Here is a 20619-nt window from a genome sequence, read left to right as displayed (position 1 = left end):
TTTGCAGAAGGGAAGGCTTAATCTATTCAAGACTAATAAGGTGAATACACTCCTCCTATCTGCATCTCCTTTAAGACTGTAACTACCGCAGTCTGGCTTTCTCATGAAATCGTACAAACCGGAATACAAACTCAAAGGAGAGGAGAACTCTTACCAGCAGCCTGGCACGACTCTCTAATACATCTCAGAGGGTTTCACAGCCAAAAACGCAGCTATTCTCTGTTATTGGGAGCTGATGGGATCCCAGAGCAATGGGGTTTCCAGAACTGAATGGCACCCCTTGGAGATGGAAGGTGCAGGTGAGGTCACAGAAGGGTGGTGGTGACAGGACGGGGGCACGGGGCAGCCACAGGCTCTGCAGAGCTTTCTCATGACACCTGGCCAGCCCCTGCAAGCAGGAAATGGGATTCTCCTGTTCATGAACAGTATAAATCAAGAACACATCTTACAAGTGGTGCCGTTCGTCTTGGAGATGTTTTAATCACATCCAGGCAGCTGTGTTCTTTGTGTATAGGTGTGAGGAACTTACAGGGTCTAGGAGGTCGCTATGGACTCCTCATTTACAGAAGAGAAAAAGCAAATGAACCCGCCACTCACTGGTGGTGACATGGAGAACGAGTCTGAGAAGGACACAGGTGCAGTGTTTAGTTACTAGCAAACTCACTTCAGAAATAGTCAGAAATGGCCAAAGGAAAACACGAGCAGCCCAAAGGACTGCTGCTGCCACAGGCTGATCACCAGGTGGGAAGGCTTCCCTTCCCCAAGCCAGGCAGCAACGAGAACGGTGGCAACCGGGGTTCCAGGGTGCCAGCACCCAGGGACAGGAGCTGCCATCTGGGAGCAGCTTGGAAAAAACAAAATGCATCAGAAGAGGGCTTGTCGGTACCAGCTTCCAGGCAACTCCACCCAGCTGCCCCTAATGCCCATGGGGGACGTCAGAGCTCAGCACCTTGTGAGACCAGATCCTGTTTGACCTCTCCATCACCCAGGAGGACAAGCAGGGCTGACAAGAACGTGCTGCTGTCAGGCTGTGCTTGTACACAGCAGAGTCAGGCTCCAGGTCACTTAGGCATTAAAAATTAATTTCATAGTTTCCTTCATAATTCAATTACTGTAAGGTAGTCAGATGCGTGGGATTTCTCTCTTCAGTTCTTGTTTTTCTGTATTTAACTAGAGTATAATGCAATTTATGAAGTGCTACATAATAATTTTCCCTAATGGTTGTTCTAGTAGATTAGATCCTTTATCAGATACTTTTAATTGTTTCAAAATGACATTTGTCTAAATATCTTTTCTTATTTTTCTGTAAAGGTAGCTCTGTTTTTGTTTTTTTTTTTCTGATCCAGCAATAACAGTTTATTGCCTGTTTGGGATTAGTCTCTTTTAGATAGCTTTTCTGTAAACTAGATTTCTGTTCTTGGCTATGAACTCTTGAAATTTTCACTCCTTAAGTGGGATCTGACAAAATTAGTTACCTGCTATCAAGCCCAAACAATTATATTAAAATTAGAATTTCTCATGGGTTTTTGACAGTATTAACTTAAAAAATATTTTCACTGTGAAATACCTGGGCAGTTCACAGAATAGTTGGGGTTGGAAGGGACCTCTGGACATCATCTAATCCAACCTACCTGCTCAAGCAGGTTCACCTAGAGCAGATTGCACATGAATGTGTCCAGGCAGGTCTTGAATGTCTCCAGAGAAGGAGACTCCACAACCTCTCTGGGCAGCCTGCTCCAGTGCTCTGGCACCCTCAAATAAAGAAGTTTCTCCTCATATTCAGATGGAACCTCCTGTGTTTCAATCTGTGCCTGTTGCCCCTCATCCTACCATTGGCACCACTGAAAAGAGTCTGGTCCCATCCTCTTGGCACCCACCCTTGAGATACCTACAACCATTGATAAGTTCCCCTCTCAGCCTTCTCCAGGCTGAACAGACCCAGCTCTCTCTAAGTCCCTCTTCATAAGATGCTTCAGGCCCCTAATAATCTTTGTAACCCACTGCTGGACTCCCTCCAGTAATTCCTTGTCCCTCTTAAACTGGAGAGCCCGGAACTGGACTTAGTACTCCGGATGTGGCCTCACCAGGGCAGAGTAGAGGGGGAGGAGAATCTCTCCTTGACCTGCCGGTCACACTTTTCCCAATGCACCCCAGGATACCATTGGCCTTCTTGGCCACAAGGGCACATTGTTGACTCATGGTCAACCTGTTGTCAACCAGAACTGCCAGGTTCTTCTCTGCTTCACAGAACTATGGAAGTTTAAATTGCTAGTGTGATTTATTGAATATCTGTACAACATAAATTAGGTTACAACAGAAAGCAACATGGCCAGAGAACAGGCATTGTTAACCTAGCACAAGGTAATGGATTTGCTGTTATCTGGATGCGTCCATCACAAATTGCACATCAAACCATGGAGTGAACTCCCTTCTCAGCTCCTGGTTTGTGACTGGTACAAGCCATGCATGAGGCAGTCTGATCAGAAAACTGTGTCTGCAGCCTCAACACCTGGGGAAAGGAGGGGGTGATCAGGGAGTCTCCAAGCTGATCACTTTCCACCGCATTGGTTTTAAAACCAATAATCATGATCCAATTCTTTTCAAATTTCTGCTTGAATGACAGTATTATCATCTGTACCAGTTTCAATTTCTACAGTTCCACAGGGGTGCAGGGACCACTTCCGGACCTACCTGAGAAGGCTCAGTCCACACACTGCAGGACTGGCTGAAGTACTGGGCACATGACAGCCATGTTTTCAGGGCATGATACATCATGGATGGGTTTTGTATAGCAGAGACAACCTGCTCTCCGGCATGGGAAGTTTATCTTTGTCAGGACTTTCAGCACTGTAGGGCCATTAAGCAAAGATAATCAGTGGGTACTGTCATAATGTTGCAAATCTTTGGTTCTACTTGTCTCATGAGTTCTTTATATGAGAGTTAGACCTTTTTTTACCCTTCCTTTTGTCTTTCTCACACGAAAGTAATGCAAGTAAACCTATCATTTGAATAAATAAAGTCTGGCAAAAGGAGAAGTTCTTAATAAAGGAGCTGCAGCTGCAGGGCTGGTTGAAATACCATGATGTGGGTGCCAGCTGGCCAGTTGTTCCCTCACGTAGGTCTGAATGAGCAGCCAAACTGCAAGCTCCACATCACACATCAATGCTAAGTGACACCCAGGAAGAGTACAAAATTACAGGTCAATATCCTGGACCTCTAAAGGGAAATAAGGAGTAAGGGAAGGAGGTAGTAAAAGCAGTGATAGGGAATGAAAAGGAAGACTCAGAGTAGGAAAAAAATATGTATTATGTTATTATCCAGAAATTACTTTGGCAAAGTTACTCTTCTTTTTTTTTTTTGTTTTTATGCATTTATTCCTCTTGAAAAAATGAAGCCTCCAAATTGTCCTTATCTCTAGCCATAAAATAAATTATGAATTGTAGGCAAGAGAAGCTGTATTCCTTCCAATGGATCTAGTTACACTCAGTCCCAATGCACACTAGCATTCAGACACTTTCTCTTCTGCCATGCTTGAAGAGTACTACAAAGCATTCCCAGTCTGATTGCAAAGTCAGCCACTGGTGTCCTGCCTGTGCCTGGGGAAGTGGGAGTCAGTTCAGGAGAGTTAGGAGGAACTGGTGTGGGTTTGGTTTGTAAGTTTGTGGGGAAATGGGATGAAGAGGGGAAATTTGCTTTGCCTGGTGGGCTCAGAAATTGAGAAAGGGGAGAAAGGCAGCTCATGAGGGAATGAAGATGCAATGTGGGAGAACTGTGAGCCTCCCGCACATGGGCTGCAGAATTTGGGGAGGGCTCTTTCCAAAAGTAGTCAAGTCATGGCCAGTCTGCAGACCTGCAGCTCCAGAGTGAACCCATCCCCACAGCAGGGACAGCACCACACGCACAGGGAGCAGTGGGCATGAAGTGTGGCTGGGGAAGGAGCACGCTGAAGAGGGGCACAAGCTTCAGTGACAGCCTTGGGTTGTCTGTCACATCTGGGGAGTCACATCTCTGCTGGGCTTGCACTGACAAAATGAATCTGTTTGGTTTCATGGCAGACCAGAATGAAGAGACAGCTGAAACCAGTGAGCCTCCAGAGCACGTGTCACTGGCTGACGCCTCAGCAGAGAAGGCCACGAAAGGCTCTGACACTGACCTAGAGGCTGAAGGTGAATGTTTTCTGACCATCTGCCCTCACTAGGCTTTCCCTTACAGTCAGAGCTGTACCTACCAACTCCTGTGTATCCAAAATGCAGACCAAGGACACAACCCTGCCAGATCCCTGTCAACCACATGTAATCTGGCAATTGATTAAGGCAGGGAGGTGAATTCCCTCTAAGAGCTCTCCCTTTGATATCAAGCATCTTCCTTCAACTGTTTTCTATACACCATGGCTATTCCTTTGCTTCTTCTTTACTCTAGTCCTTTAATAACCAGCCTGCTGCCTGGGCAGCAGGAGCAGCTAGCTGAAACTGAGGCCCTGTTTGTGCGCTCCTGATGAAACATGGCACAGCAATTGTGGTCTGTGCACCATAGGTTTGCCACAACTGTCCTAGGCTTTTCTGGTGGCTCTCATCTTCTGCCTAGTGAAGTCGGTCCTCTAGCTAAGCAAGTCTTGCGCTCATTTTTCTAACAGTAGGATTTGTCCATAATTTAGGATGAGAACTTTTAAACTTGTTATAAATGGAAGGAAAATCAAAAACCATAAGAATGCAAGAATAAAAGACTACTTTGTTAGAGGGCTCAGACTGAACTGGAAAATGGCTTTGATGAGAGGGAAATTTGTCTTGAGGTCAGACCACTGAATGCATATCACAACATGGAGAAATATGAGCTCTAAGTATGTGGTTTGATGAAGGAATTCCAAATGACAGGTTTTTGTGGAAATACAGCTGCCAGCTGCACTGATATGTCTCACTGCAGCTGTGTCAACAACACCCAATGGCCAAGATGAGAATGCTGGGATTCTTTCTGCTGATTGTAAGCCAAAATGTTCTGAGCTGCCCCGGCTCTGCTGGCAATATCAGCTGTGTGCTTCAAATAAGATGTAAAAGAAAAAAACAAAACAGATGAAAATGTCTTTGCCTAATGTCAAGAATTCTCAGTTACACCAAGAAAGGTTTAGTCACATTAAAGACTCGTGAGAAGCTGTAGGAACTCACTGGGTGCAAAATGGAGAAGAAGGAGGATGCATTAGCTCTTGGAGGTCTGGGAAAAAGGGAGGGGGAGAACCAGGGGACAATAACTCTCTAAGAGTAAAACCCTACTGTTGTTGTACAGTGTTACTTAATTTTATTAAGATACATAATTTATTTAAAAGAGGAGGGAGGACACTGAACGCAACCACTTACCAATATACTTTTTCTCTGTAGATCCTGAGAAGGCCTTTAGGAGCATTAGGGGCACAGAGCTGTACTTGGAAGCATGCAGGCTGGTGGAGGTGGTTCCTGTCTCATATTTTATTCAGAACTTGGACAAGCCTTATATAAACCTGAACCACCATGGTCTAGGACCCAAAGGTGTCAAAGCTATTGCTATTGCTCTGGTGGTGAGTAGCCAGTAAGAGTGTAGCCACTGTTCTCAAGAACAATAGGCATTTGAGGCCTCTCTCAGGCCTGGAAGCCATCACTGAGTACACAGCGTGGGAGAAAATGTCATGTATCTTCTCCATAGGAGCTCTGAGCATCCCTAACATTTCTAACCCCCTGCACAGGAAAGTCTCGTGTAGCAACTGCTGGCTTTTGCTGGACTTACTCCCAAGAGCAAATTGATGCCCTGCCATTGGACCAAGTACCCAGTGCTGCTAAGCCCGACAGGACCAGAGGTGGGGCTGGAGGGACTGGTATCCCCCACCCTCGGTTCTGCACAGGACTGTGTCACACTCACTAATAGACAGGCCCAAGATGCCTGACACTTGGATCTGAACCTGGGCCTCCAGCTGGCAGAAAGCTACAGAAAGTCCCACCCACTCAAAACCCCTCCAAAAAGGTTTGTCTTTTGTATGCCAGTTCCCACTGCCAGGGCTCTGTCATGACCCCCAATCACTCTCTGGCTCAGGACCTGCAGTGAGGTCTAGAGGAAATGTCCAGTGACAAACTGAGGAAACTATCCCCTTCATTAATTTTTCAGCAGTTTTTTGTGTGTCTTTCTTTACCTTTGTGTCTTCTCAGTCCAACACAACAACCACCCATCTAGAGTTGGAAGACAACTGTATTCTGGCAGAAGGAGCCATATGTTTAGCAGAGATGCTACGAGAGAATTCCTCCCTTCAAGTACTGGTACCCAATCTGACATACCTTGTAGCTTAAATTATTGCTCATGAAATTCAATCACCTGAGAGAAAACCAATTAATTCCATTATGATTTTAAACAAAATAACCATTGTTCCCATGCAAAAACATTCACATTCTGGAAGTCATTATATTTTATGCTGTTCTACTTTTAAAAAGTACAAGCTTCTGAAAAGCAGAAGTTTGCATGTGGTGGCAGTCTGGAACTGTTCATTAGCAGATGTGACAATAATTACCATAACTAAGTCTTTCTAATTCATGCTTAGCCAATGGAAAAAATGTTTTGGTCAGGAACTTTCATTCTCCAATATGATGTGGGGAAATTCTTCTAAATAGATTAAGGGAATAATGCAAAACTTTCAGATATGAATGCGTAGGAATGTTCCTTCATTCTGAAACTGGGGTATACAAAATGCATTTTGATAGGGCATGGGATCTGTGTTACACTGGAAGAAAAGGTCCTTGTCCAAATGCTTCTTGGTTCACTGAATTCAAAGACACATATGAAAGTGATGGCTCTAGAGCTTTATTCCTGTAGGAAGGACACAGGGTTAAATGCACCTATAACTCACATGTTAATTACTGCCTGGCTGACAGTTCTCATATTGCTTGTCTTGCATTATTCCACTGATACCTTGGGCATTAAGAAGAAAATAAAGCTTATTCATTCTTTGAACTCATCCTTCTTATCCTCCCTTTGCCTCCAGAACATCTCCAATAACCATCTAGACACAGCAGGAGCTGAAGCCATCACCAGCTTGCTTTTGGATAACGTGTCCTGCCTCCATACTCTTCATCTCTCAGGTGGGCTGTATGCACCCAAGCAGTGATGGCAGTGGAAGTGAAATAGCATATATGTCATTCCAGTCTCTCATCCTGAGAATATCAGTCAGACTATGGGCAAAACCAATCTCTCAGCTATGTCTCTGACAGGAACCTAGAGTAACAGTGGAAATCTAGATTTATAGCGATATAATTAAATATTTGGCCTGCTCAATATCCAGCACCTCTGAAAAACAGTCCCTTATGAGAAATTTGGATAATTGCCAGAGTCTTTCCCACACACTGGCCTAATTCTACTCCCTGGAGCAAGGTGGAATAGTGACTAACTTCTTACAGCCTGATATGGGCTGTGATTGGCTGGAGGTTCCACCTAAAAGCACAGCTTCCTACAGACCCCGGCAGAGCACCAAGGGAGAGATCAGCACTCTGTTAACATACTTCTCCTCCCCAGGAAACAACTTTGGAGAGGAGGCTGCACCGTATTTTGCTGAGGCATTAACGGTGAGTTGTTACCTGAAATCCAAGGTCATTTGCAGGCCAGATTGGGTGACAGACTCTCCTCATCTTGAAGCTGCTACTCACTTGGCGTGATTTCACTTGGAAATGTCCACATGATTTCCTGACATAATTCTGCTAAGTGCTTCTTGCTTCTTCAGAAATGAGAGATGCTGGAGGACACAGGGCAGGATGGACTGCATTAACATTTTCTCAGGACAGATGTGTGAGTCTGGCTGAGAAACAAACCTTCAGGACCATGTAACAGAACAACAGAATGACATCTGGGTGACAAAAAGATTAAAAGAAGTATAAGTAACCCAACTTCATATCATTTTGCAGTTTTCTAGTAAAAAGAAAACGTTTGACTTCTCTGGTTAGTTCCTGTCCCAAAGACATCACTGGCACCAGCAGAAGCTGCCCTGAGGCAAGGCCTTGACCTGGTATCAGAAAGTGCTCTTGGTCAAGGTACAATGGTGGCAGTGAAACAGGGGCAGGAACAGAATTGCAGGGAAGCAAGGGAAGTTTGCACAACACCAAGTCCAATTGCTTCTGCTGGTTTTGAAAGATAATCACTGGGATGTTATAGGCCTAACAAAGCTTTGTTTTGGGACATGCAGCGCTGCAATCTCCGTGCTGATATCTCCCAAGCACTGAAGATTTCACTGTGTCTGATATCCCTCTGTTTCATCCTTATGTGGGAACCTTGGTATGACAGCTGGTTGCAGCTGGCCAGATGATCTGGTTGTCTCTGCATATTTGTCTCTCTATAGAGCAATTACCAAGTGAAGAAGCTGGATCTCAGCCACAATGAGTTCCATGAGAAGGGAGGACAGCTCCTGGGACAAATGCTCGGTAACTTAATTTATTACTCTCACGAAGCCAGGAGTACAGGCACTGGGGGCCTTGATGGCGTCAGCACAGTGAACATGTATTTCCCTCTCCAGCAAAAATGCCTCATGACCTTGTGGGCAGTACAAAAGCCAGGGAGCCCCAGCTATAAGAGCTTCCTGCCTGGTCCACAGACTCACCCTAATCACCACAGGTGACTCTAGTAACTGTGACTGATGTATCAGAACACAAAGGCAGAATAAGAAATCACTGTAACGGAGCAGCCCGTATCAGAGAGAAGGGAGCTCGAAGTCCGTCAGGGAATATAAAGCAGAAAATTGCATTTTATTAAAATCTAATAGAATCACAACTGTTGTTTGTTTTAAGCCTTTGATTGCAAAGTTTAAGAGTGATTTCAATTTTGCTTAAGTAGCCCAAACTCTAATGGTTTGAGCCATTGCACAGCAAGCAGTAAGGGAAACAGATTAGGAAGAAATAAAATTAAGCTCCCTAATTTATCTGCTCAGACAAAGTGAGATCCAGAGTGTGCTAGTAGCCCTGGAGAGGAAAAGCAAACAAAACAGTTACAGTCTTTCATTAATCTCAGGTGCTATTACTGTACTGGGAAAGACTTCCATGAGTATCTGATGGCTCTTCTTCCCTCAGTATGTCTGACATGCCTGCTACCGTAATGGCCACAGGCATGTGCTATGAGCATCCAGTTCCTTGAGCATTTCAGTAACCCAGTGCCTACAGTTTAAATAACATTTTCCTTCTTCTGGTTCAGTATTTCCACTGATATGTGTGTCTTTCTAATTACAGTCCATATCTTTAAAAGATGGATCAATTAAAACTGCAGTGAGGACAAGGCGCTGTGCCCCTGCCTTGGACAAGGCTGCAGGCACTGCAGAGATCAGTACTAAAACTTGTGACCTTCCCAGCTCAGAAAAATGCCTCTCCTAAATTAAAGGTCTTACAGCTCTTCTCTCCTTCCAGGTCACTTGAGGCAGGAACAGCAGAGATTATCATAGAATCTGTTAGTTTTCTGTTTTGTTTCTTAAAGGAAATATTTTATAGTCAGCTAAACTCACCATCTGCCTCCATCCAACCTCCCATCCATGGGAAACCTGGACAAGAACTTCTCTCTGAGAAGGAGAAGCAAGTGTTGGCAGCAAGTCCTACCCTTCCCAGTGTCACAGTAGACACAAATGAATTCACACACACCCTGCTCTAAGTAAAACTTACGCCATGAGGTGTGCTATGCATGTGAATTGGCCCTAGCACATATACAGCTGGGCACAGCTATTATGCTATGAAGATTAATTCCTCTCTTCTGCTAATCAAATATACACAGAATTAATCTTGATGGTTTTGATGAAGCAAGGAGAATGCAGCCATTTTTTACAGTGAGAAACACAGACAGTGTCTATTAATAAGAAATCCTCCCCCTCTCTACCTTCTTCCTTCCCAACTTGTCTTTGATTAAGCCAGAAAACAAACAAACAAAAAACCAACCATGTTCCCTTTCTACTTGTGATCAGCAGCCCGTTATCCGTTCTTTGGGCAGTGTGTACAGCAAAGGCTCTGTAGGTACAGGTTCCTCTTACTGCAATCAATGAAGGCTGTTGCTGAACCCCCAGCAAACTTTTAGTCCCTCAGTGGATCAGCAGCTGCGTCCAGACCACTTTTCATGAGCTAACATCTCAGTTTTTCTCTCCTAGCCAGCAACACAAAACTGGAGATTTTGGACCTGAGCTGGAACCACCTGAAGAGGAAGGGGGCAGTAGGACTGAGCATAGGTCTCAGGGTAGGAACATACCTGTTATGTGATACCCTTCACAGTGATTACTGCCAGGAGCTGGCTGTAACACTGCTTGGAAACTCACATGCCCGAGTTCTGAGCAGCATTCAGTAGCTCCAGCAAGCCTCATCCTGCAGACGGTGGCAGTCAGTGCCAGGAGAAAGACTAAAACAGTGAGTAGGTCTGGTGACTTATGTGGATGGAGAGACCCTGGTGAAATTGCAGAGATATAGGATTCATTGGGGCTGCCTGGGTGTGACTTGATGCTCCTGTCTGAACCAGGCAAGAAACGGTAGAGTGTTACAGAAAATGCGCATGCAGTAGCTAAGTTCCCTCTTCTCTCCCTGGAGGTCAATGATGCACTGAAAATACTCAACCTTTCTTGGAATGGCATTGGCAACGAGGGAGCACTGGCCCTAGGAGAAGCTCTCAAAGTCAATAATGTGCTGGTTCACCTGGACATCAGCAACAACCAGATCAACAATGAGGGAGCCAAGAGGCTCTGCAGAGGCCTTGAAGTCAATGGAAATCTCAAAATCCTGAAGGTAAAGCAAAGCCCTGGCAGGGCTGGAGGAAAAAGCACAGGGAGTAAAAAGATCTGAGGAGGGACAGAAGACAGAAGTGAGCTGTCTGAGATAGAACTGGAGGAAATTAGTATTGCTCTGGGTTGGGGGGAAGCAGGGCAGAAGGAAATCCTGTCCCATTTCTTCCAGGGCAACTAAATTGCACTGTTCCCCCCAAAAATCCCCCGGGGACTGGCTTGGCATAACGCCACACCCATTATCACCCCAAATGGATTGATTCCCGTCATGTCTAATCTCAGTCAAGAGAGAACCTGGGCATTCAACATGTCTAGCAGACAACCTAGGCATTCAACAGATAAAATGTAGTTAGGAAGGTACATTTGTACACATAATATGCATTTCAACCTAAAGCAAAGATTCACACTGAAGTTTGCAGGTGGGCAAGAGTGTGCCTTTCTCAATGTGTTCATGATGTGCTAAAAAAGTATTCAAACACATGATAAACTGGCATTGCCACATCCGCGCAATGTCACAGCACTACCTAAAGGACAGGAGTATTGTCAAGACCTGGAAAAAGACAAAACAGCCTTCTAGTAACCAAGGGTCAGTAATCCCGGAAAGGGAAAAACTGAATGACCAGCTGAGCTTGCTTCAGAGGTTAGGCTTGAGAGCTAACATGTCTTCTCAATCCAAGATCATTCTCTAGGAATTCAGCTCAGAAAAGTCAGCTTGCTTACAAGCTGCATTCTCAGCTAGATCTAACATCACCATCCTGAGAGACAGCCCCGCTGAAGAACGCAAAAGGGTCATCCTTGAAGTTACAGCATGGCTTCTGCCAGGGCATGTAATCCTCATTCTCACCATGTCTGGATCCATGTTTCTTCTTCAACAGATGGTAAATAATCCCCTGACCGTGGAAGGTGCCACTGCACTAGTCGTGTCTGTTAGAAAGAACGCCAAATCCATGATGGAGGAGATCAACATCTCAGTAAGAGCTTATGTGCTAGAAAACCTCCAGAACCATACACTATATGTTTTTAGGAACAGAGTGGATCACAGAGCTGCCCCCTTCCAAAACTGCTTTGAGATTTGCTGTTTGTTTCATTTATGCACAGCCACTAATAAAAGAGGCTGCTATTTGACAGCCCTTGTAGTAGCTATGTGGACATTATAAGACTTTTGTCTAGCTCTGGAGGGAGGTGCCTGTAGTATCTCCACATTTCACTCCCATTTTGCAATAGCAGAACAAGAACAAAGGGTGAATTCCCAGAGGAGGATGAATTCTCTTCATCCCCTGAGCTGTCTCCCTCCAGGGCAGCCTAAGATGCTAGATACTGTGAAGTGCTTTGATACCCTGCCTGTATGTATGAGGAGTGGAAGAAGATGGATGCTTCAAAGCATTGAAAGTAAAGCAATTTTATTTAAGTAAAAAAAAAAAAAAAAAAAGGCTGGCATGCAAGGAAAAAAATCAAAGAGGCCAAATCTTAGTATGCTACTCCATAGCAAGTCAGAAGCATGACACATATTGTTGTAACCTCATGTGCTGCTTCTAAAACAGGAGGTTCAGAAATGCTTCCGAGCTCCTGAGAGAGGTCAGGAGTTGCATTGCAGACTGACACTGGGGAGACACCTGGGCACACATCAGTGCACTCTGGGCCTTCCCATCCATACTTCGGTGCTTTGTGGGAGCAGTTACAGAAGGTCTTAGCAGCCTCAGAGCCCTCCATCCACCTTTAGGAGCACTGTGATTACAGGAAAGAGCATTTTCACAAATATTAGGTTTGGGACTTGGAAAATAAATAATATGTTCATGCTTAAAACATGCTAAAAAAAAGTTCATGTGTAGTTTGGAGACTAGTGTAATGGGTTGTATCTAAATTACGTCTGCATGTGTATCTTTGTCCTGTGGTTACTGTAGTAAAGAAAGAAACTAAAACAATGCAGAATAAATATTCATCTACGGTCTTCCCTGAGAGCATTGAGGGCTTTCAACAGAGATCATCTGAAGAACAGGCATTCCTCTAGGGCAAAAAATTTTTCCTGCATACATTCAGATCAAAGAGAATTTGCCAATTCTGCAAGGAGTCAGGACTCATTCTGCAAAGGAAAACAAAAATGGGCTGTCTGAGGGTAAAGGACTTCATTACAGTAGACATGATTCTGCTGGTTTTATTACTAGTAACCTAAACAATTCACAGACTTAGAAAGAGTAATGTATTTTAGCTAAATTCTGAGGAACTCAAGACATTCTTGAAATGCATTTATTTAAATGGAGGCACTCGAGAAATTTTGAGACAATGAGTTTATTAAGAATCTTCAACCTAAATCTCACTATGCATTTCTGCTTTTTAGGGTTAACAGATGCTCTCTTCACCCTTCAAAAAGGTCTAAATTATCTGGCATTTCACAAGATAAATGGTCAATGGCATAAATTTACAATGGCATTTCAGTATCCCAATCAAATGCTTGTAGGCAAACATCTGATCTATCTGACAGACTTCATTCCACCTGTGATGGAGGGAGTTTTGCATTTCAATTCAGAGTATTTGCAAATATACAGCTCCAAAGATCTTATGCTGTCTTAAACCTTTAAGAAATTAGTAAAGGTTTTAATCTTTTATAGGAAACTTCAGGGAAGACATAAACAAAAGCCTCTTCTGCCCCTTTTCCTGGTGATAATTGTTTATCTTGGCTTTTAAAGAATTAATAATTAGTGTGTCTGTAAGAGGAATTTTGAATAAGGATCATCTCAATAAACTGTTGCATGGGTTTGACAGCCCTAGCAAAGGCAAAGCTACAGAAATACACATTTTTAACAACAGTTTATTACTCTGGCTACATTTCCAAGTATGACTTGCTCATGTTCTTTTCCTAATCTACTCTTTATAGGGTTTCAACTTGCAGATACCAACTATCAAATATTTTGTAGAAGTCATGAGTCAAAATAGCCAGCACACTCCTGTCTTCACCATCACAATACAGAAGAAAACCCTCTCCCTGTGTTGTTTTTCTGGCCTGCGAACTGTGTCAAACATACAGAAATGCACAAGCTGGCTCCGTCCAGGTGCCACCAAACCCCAGCCCGGTTTGTCAGGCCAGACCCAGCGGTTTGGCTGTGCTGCTCCGGAGGCTGCACTGGTTGCCCACTGGCTTTCCCCTGGGGCCAAGCCTGGGCTGGCCTTGGAGACAGCTGGCAACCAGCAGAGCCAGCTCCAGCTCTCCTGCGCTGTCCCAGGCCTAGGATACTCTGCTCGGGTGCAGAGTGCAGGGATGTCTCAATGGCTTCTTCAGACAGTCACTCCACCTCCACAAAACCCTTGGTGCTGAATGGAAGCGTGTAAAGCTAGCCAGATCCAGACTCGTTTAAGACTGGTTTTGAGTAGTAAGAATCCAGAGCTCACTGCACAGTAGATCATAAGCTTCTAGATGGATCTAAAGAACAGGAGATCTTAAGCTTCTAGAAAAGAAGCTGTAAGAATGCACTGGGAGATGTTGTAAATACACTCTGGGAAAAAATATGGTTCTTGATGCCTCAGAAACCTCCCGAATGACAGAAACAGAAGTTTTCATTAATTTCCTGAACTGCCTTGAAATTTCCAACAATTACATATACATCTAACACAATACATGAACAATTCCTCTGCCATCACGGGTATGAACAAAATCATAATCATGGTTTCAAAAGATCAGTCAAGGCAAAGGTAAATTTGTCATAACTTAAATTTAGAAGAATAAATTACAGTGACATCAACATTTGCGCATTGGTAGTTTACTCTCTAGTATCCCAAACCCCTAAATCAGGACACTGTGCTGCTGCCCTCTCTATACATACTAAACCAGAAAGCTCACAGTATGAGCTCTGAAATCCTGGGCTGTCACTACCCTGTATGAAATCTCTGGGCAAAAAACAATCATCAGGTCTTGTACTGCTGACTGGAGCTTCACATTAGGGTTACAAAATGAAATAGAGTTTCACTAAAAGTTCTTTTCATCTGGAGACACCCGGACTCTTGCCAGACAGATGCACCTTTCTTGTCTGGGTTATAAAGCTACATTGCTGGAGATACTAATTCTTTTAGGCCTTGGGTGATTTTATTTTTTATTTTTGCAGAACTCTATGGCACATTTTGGCCATTAATGGTTCAAACTGCAGTCTGCATGTTAGTCAAATGGAGAGGAGACTCATGTAGAACTATCTCAGGGTCTTCAGTGTAGACATTTACCTGATGAACACCTAGCTCACATTAAGTTAATTTCTACATAAATTAGTAGATCATTTTCTGTCTCAGGCATAGGAGAAGAAGAACACTTGTTTAGGGTCAGCCATTCATAGGATTCCTGAAAGTGAAGAGTACAGATGGCAGAAGGCACTAGCCTTAGGAGAAAATGGTTAATGGTGACTTTATATGGATTTGTTCATACAAACATGTTTTTGTTGTTCTTTGGGTGTCCATGCTGACTGTAATCTCCTTTCTTCTATGTACCAGAATGTGTTGGTGAACGAAAATTTCATTAAGTTGCTGGATGGGGTGTATCGAATGCGTCCTGAACTAGATGTCATCTATGATGAGGTCGAAGGCTGTATCTCCAAGATCCCCAAGCAGCATCCAAATCCCATGAAACTGATTCAGGTGAGCTACTGAATTTGGGTCCACAGTTCCCATGTACACAGTACATGTGTTCCCAGCACTTACAGGGATGGAGGTTGGAAGGGGTAAGCTTTCTCCCAAGTGGGAAATTCAGCCAAGTTCCTTCAGAAAAGTATATTCACAAAGACTATCACAATATTCACATATCTCAGTCCACACAGGCTGCCTAAGCAAATCCTTTGATCTTCAGGAGAATCTAATGCCTTAGGATCTGAGAGCACTGGGGGAAAAATAATCTGAATACGTTTGCTCGCTGTGTAAAACAAACTGATTGATTTCAGGTCTGATCCAAATGAGTGTCCATCCTCATCACACACCTACCGCAACAGCTGGCTTTCATAGAACCCTTCACTGACAGTTGTGCTTTAGCAGCAAAATTAACATGTTTCATAAAAGCAGAATATGCTATTACAAGCAAATACTGGCCTAAATGTAAAACACTTTACGTTTCAAGGTCTGTAATTTCTACAGATGTCAGCAGATGGTGCTGTCCTCCTTGCTGCAAGGATATACGAGCACTTGAACACTGCTGAGTTAAATAACACTTTCGCACTACCAGCTTCACTGAGTTTCTTGGCTGCTGTGCAGGTTTTCAGCTAATTGTGTGAGACTTTGCTGTAGATACGGATTCAGATGAACTTAAGCAAAAGCTTATGCTGTTAACTGACATCAAACAGTGCTGCCGTGCCTCACACCTAGTGATGCTCGCACTAGCATGCTTTGCGGTTTTTAACAGCCATTATGGTACTCAGATGTGTCCTCATTCAAACACACGGGAATTCAGAGAAGTGATCAGAGATGTGGGGGAGAGGACTGTCTCTGGATTAGACAGCCGAGCCAAGCAGTGGCTGCTGGGATGAGGACCAAATAACCATGTGTAATTATCAGAAGAAACAGGTTTACTACTGAGTCTTATTTCAAGGTAGGGGGAGAGGGAGGTATAACTGAGAAGAATGGGTTTAACTTGAACAAAATGATTTTGTTCTGACAATAGGGTGGCTGCACAAGGAGTTATGGACTCATATATCTCAGTGATAGGCTGAGTAAAAGCAGGGTGACGGAAGAATAAGGGGAGAGCTGGAGGCAGGTATCAGTGGCTGATTCATGGTTATGCCCATGTTTTATCTCTGCTTCTCTTAGAACTATTTGAAAGCACACAACCTACAGCTCTGGGACTTTTTTAGGAAAATTGACAAGGATGGAAACATGAAGATCCCTGTGGCAACCTTCCGGAGAGCCATGATGCAGGTGTGCCTCTGAAAGCAGGGCCAGGATGCTCTTCTGGCAGGGTTCTGCTCTAGGGAAACCCTTCTGCTGTGGCACAGCCACCAGCCAGCCTTGCTGGTGACATTGTTCAGACTAAAAGGCTCAATTCACCCATTGCAAAACTTGGGCCCTGAACAAAAGTTGAGACACAATAGAAATGCTGTGACATCCAATAAATACGGCGGATAGCATCAGTGATAATGGACCAACTTCAGAGTATCACAGGAGCCTTGTAAAACTCACAGAGCTCAGCTGTTTGAATAGGATATACAGGATCATGATAATTACGTCTTACTGCCCTGGGAAAGTGAAAAAGAGGCATTTAAACCCTTGCCTCTACACCCTGAGTAGACAGTTCTCTTCCTGCCAAAACCACCATGGTGCTTGGGATCAGCAGCAATGGCCAGCCAGCCAGGATGCTATTTTATAAAAAAAAAATGCAGAAAATTGTTATTTTAATCCTAAAAGAGTGAAACTGCCTCCCCAGCACCATTTTGTGTATTTTTTCCATTGCTTCTGCCATGCACTGAGCCATCTGCTCACCTATTAAAAGACGATGGGTCCCAGTATGATATGGAGGACTTTTCTGCTTGAAAATATGCAGGTTTGCTAACATTTATCTTACCCTCTTAGCAATCAAGAATCCCACTGGATCGAGTACAAATTGGGGAACTAGTGCAAAAGCTAGACCGGAATCGGACAGGGTTTGTGGACTATAGGTGAGTGAGTGACTCCACTTACTGTCCTGGCTTGTCTGTCTCTTTTAAATTTGGCTCAACACCAAATAAACATAACCTTATTCACCTTAGGAGGTGAAGGGACATATGTTTTTGACCAGTACATTACTGGTCAAAAATTACCTATGTAAAAGGTAGATGAAATAACATCTTGCATGCTTAGAAGCCCTGTTCAGTCAAACTATAAGTCAGTCTTATTTTTCTGTTTAATAAACTTGCTGTGAGAGTGCAGGGATCTCAGACCTGAATGGCATTTTCATTCATGCTCATAAGCCAGCATGATAAGCATCAACTGAACACTCTCCTCCCGCTGAAGCCAGGGTAAGATTTGCAAAGACACTGTATCTGTGCCTTCAAACCGTTTCCTCCATCCTCAGGGACTCTCATTTTTTTTTTCATTCTCTCTGATCCTCCTTCTTAGGAGACCTAGTTTTCCCTGGAAACCTGCTTTCAAACTACAGAACTTTTCATTCTCTTGAAAGTGCCTCTTCCTTAGTGCCTGTAGCAATCATGTCCAAGTTCTGAGAGCCTGAGCAGTCAGCAGCAAACTCCTTGGAGGTTGTCAGTCGCTTCAGGCTAAACAGCTTGTCATTGGATGCAAAATTCCCCTTAGATTTTCAGTCAGTTCTGACATGTGACTCATCAGCTGAAAGCCCTATTAATCATGCCCAAATATTCCCATCCCTCAGCACATATTGATGGGTTTGAATATATGCTGTAGTCTAGTTTTAATCTTCACCTCTTAGCTTCCTAAAGTTTTAAAAGAGAAGCTAATTACTTAGATTTGGTCTTTATTCCTTTGCATACATCAGTGACATACTAAAAGCATCCCTGCTCAGACGCTAGACAGACCTTAGCCTGGTTAATCTTGAATGAGAGGTTATGTGGGGTTCCCAGGTACTTCAGGCACAAACTACAGAATCATGCTTTAGTAGTAAGAAAATTACCCATTAAAACCCAATGGTCAACAAAGACTTCATTTGGTGCTATTAATGCTACGGAGTTGATAGATGGGGAAAGATAAATGTTAATATCTACTCCTTATCTAGCTGCTTAATGCATTTTAGCCCTGTAGTACGTGTGGTAGCGGAAATATTCACCCTGTAGACAACAGTCAGAAGAGTTGTGACTTTTGCTGTCCTTACTGTTCCCACCCCAGGCTGTTTCCTCAAGGTCCTTTCAGCAGCTTTAAGATACCTTACAGGGAAGGTTCACTTTACTAAATTAACACTGGTTCAACTTTTCCTTCAGTCACTTAAAAGAGCAGAAGATGGCACAGAAGCTTGAGGAAGAGGAAACTGAGGAGGAAAACAAGGAAAAGCCATAAAAATGAAGCAAGAAGGCAGGTCAGACAGTGAAAGATTGTAGAATAAATACTGGAAGAAAGCTCAGGGTGGCCCTGGGCTTGGGGAGGCTCATCCCTGGGGAGCTCTAATAGTCCAAATTATTTGATGTAGAAATAAAGTTGATGTTCCCCTACACAGCAGGTACCCATATAGTCTGGTACTTTTAGTTAGGGACAGGAGACATTGGTCCTTTGGAGATGGTTACCAAATCTGTCTCACTCTGCGTGCTGATGCTGCTGAACTTACTTGCAGAGATGGAGACAAAAAACAAGAACGAGGAAACCAAGAAAACTCATTACTTTTATTACTTCGAGGGGGAGCAGATGGACAAAGAAAAACTGAAGGAAGTGCCCTGCAGACAATCCCTACCAGATTTAGTGGTTCTGATACAGGGACATTTGCAAGAGGAGAATTAAATTCCTAAGAAACTACAGCTCATGTTGCTCAAAAAGTTATGGGTACTAAGAATTGTATTAAATATCTCCATGGGGAAAAATATGCTAGAAGAGTGGAAACCGTAAGAGATTTTAAATGGCTCAGATACTAAACTGCTTTTTTAAACCAATATTTTTTAAAAAAGAAAAATATTTCTACAATTCTTAAGAAGGAATTAAAACCTTGCATATATTGATGTTTATAAATAAACAGAATTTATAAAATGTAAAAAGATACAGATGAGCAGATGCACAAGAAATACATTTTGCCATGTGAGCAACTGACAACATAGACTATAAATCGAGAACCTTGGAGAACTGGAAAACGCTGGCCACTTCAGTAGCAAGGAAAAGAAGCAGCTGGTTACCATCTGGTAAGTGTCTCTTTCCAAGTACAATTCCCACATGGGAAAAAAAAAAAACATTTCAATTAGATTTCAGGTGGTTCCAGTGCCTCATCAGAGGTCAACATGACTATTGACATGGTATGATGGCTCAGAATGCATCTTCAGTAGGCTTTAGCTCATTACTCGAGCAGGTTTGTGTCCTCTGATGCCTGTGGTCTTCCAGAATTTACTTGTGACTGCAGTCAGTGCCCTCTTCACATATCACAGAATCACACAGAATCACAGAATGTTAGGGATTGGAAGGGACCTCGAAAGATCATCTAGTCCAATCCCCCTGCCAGAGCAGGAACACTTAGATGAGGCTACACAGGAATGTGTCCAGGTGGGTTTTGAATGTCTCCAGAGAAGGAGACTCCACAACCCCCCTGGCCAGCCTGTTCCAGTGCTCTGTCACCGCAAAGAAGTTTCTTCTCAAATTTAAATGGAGCCTCCTGTGTTCCAGTTTATACCCATTGCCCATATGGAACATGTGGCGTTCGAGATGAAGAATCAGAGCAGCAGAGAGCATTTGCGACGTTGGGCAGTTTGCACATGCAGAGGCATAATAACATTGTGGGGTTTTCTGTTCCTTTCCCAGTCATTCCTAAAATGTAATCAGCTTTTCTCGACTGTTCCTGGGCACTGCGATACGTTTTCATAGGAGCCCACACTAAATCTGCAAGACCTCCCTCGCGAAGTCAAGGGCTCGGTGCAGCGGCCCAGGCCCACCACTGCACAGAGGGGGCCCCGCAGCGCGGGGCCGGCCCGCTCACACGCGGCTCGGGCGGGGAAGGCCCCTCCTGCCGCGCAGGCCCGGGGGGGGAACGGAGGTAGCGCCCGCGGCGGCCGCTGGGTGTCGCCCCAGCCCGGCAGCGCGGCCGGTGGTGCCGCCCCTGCCCTCCCCGCGCGGGCCCCGGCTGTGCGGACCCGCCGCCCGCTGCTCTGCTGACCGCGGCTCCCTTGCGGCTGAGCTGAGCCGCACGGCCAGCGGGAGCATCGCTCTAACGCTTGGGAGACACTCCTCCAGCATCCCGCCCCGGAGGCCGGTGGGGTGGGGGCAGTGGCTACGGAAGGTTTTGT

The 20619-nt window shown here is 44.2% G+C and overlaps 1 protein-coding gene across 1 annotated transcript; it reads left to right on the top strand.

Moving 5' to 3' along the window:
• Positions 1 to 547: 547 nt before the first annotated feature.
• On the top strand, positions 548 to 18700 carry LRRC74A (leucine rich repeat containing 74A; the record flags this gene model as incomplete). The annotated part of the gene is made up of 14 exons (XM_080345240.1): positions 548 to 635; positions 4056 to 4166; positions 5370 to 5545; positions 6168 to 6275; positions 6995 to 7091; positions 7522 to 7571; positions 8339 to 8420; positions 10118 to 10203; positions 10548 to 10742; positions 11614 to 11709; positions 15209 to 15352; positions 16511 to 16618; positions 17270 to 17355; positions 18625 to 18700. The coding sequence occupies 14 exons, from the start codon at positions 548 to 550 to the stop codon at positions 18698 to 18700; spliced, it is 1503 nt and encodes a 500-aa protein (XP_080201366.1).
• Positions 18701 to 20619: the final 1919 nt, after the last annotated feature.

The sequence above is a fragment of the Nesoenas mayeri genome (assembly GCF_963082525.1).
Source record: "Nesoenas mayeri genome assembly, chromosome: 5".
Lineage (NCBI taxonomy): Eukaryota > Metazoa > Chordata > Aves > Columbiformes > Columbidae > Nesoenas > Nesoenas mayeri.
Note: the sequence above shows the minus strand (reverse complement) of the source record. Positions and strands in the feature narration are given on the sequence as shown.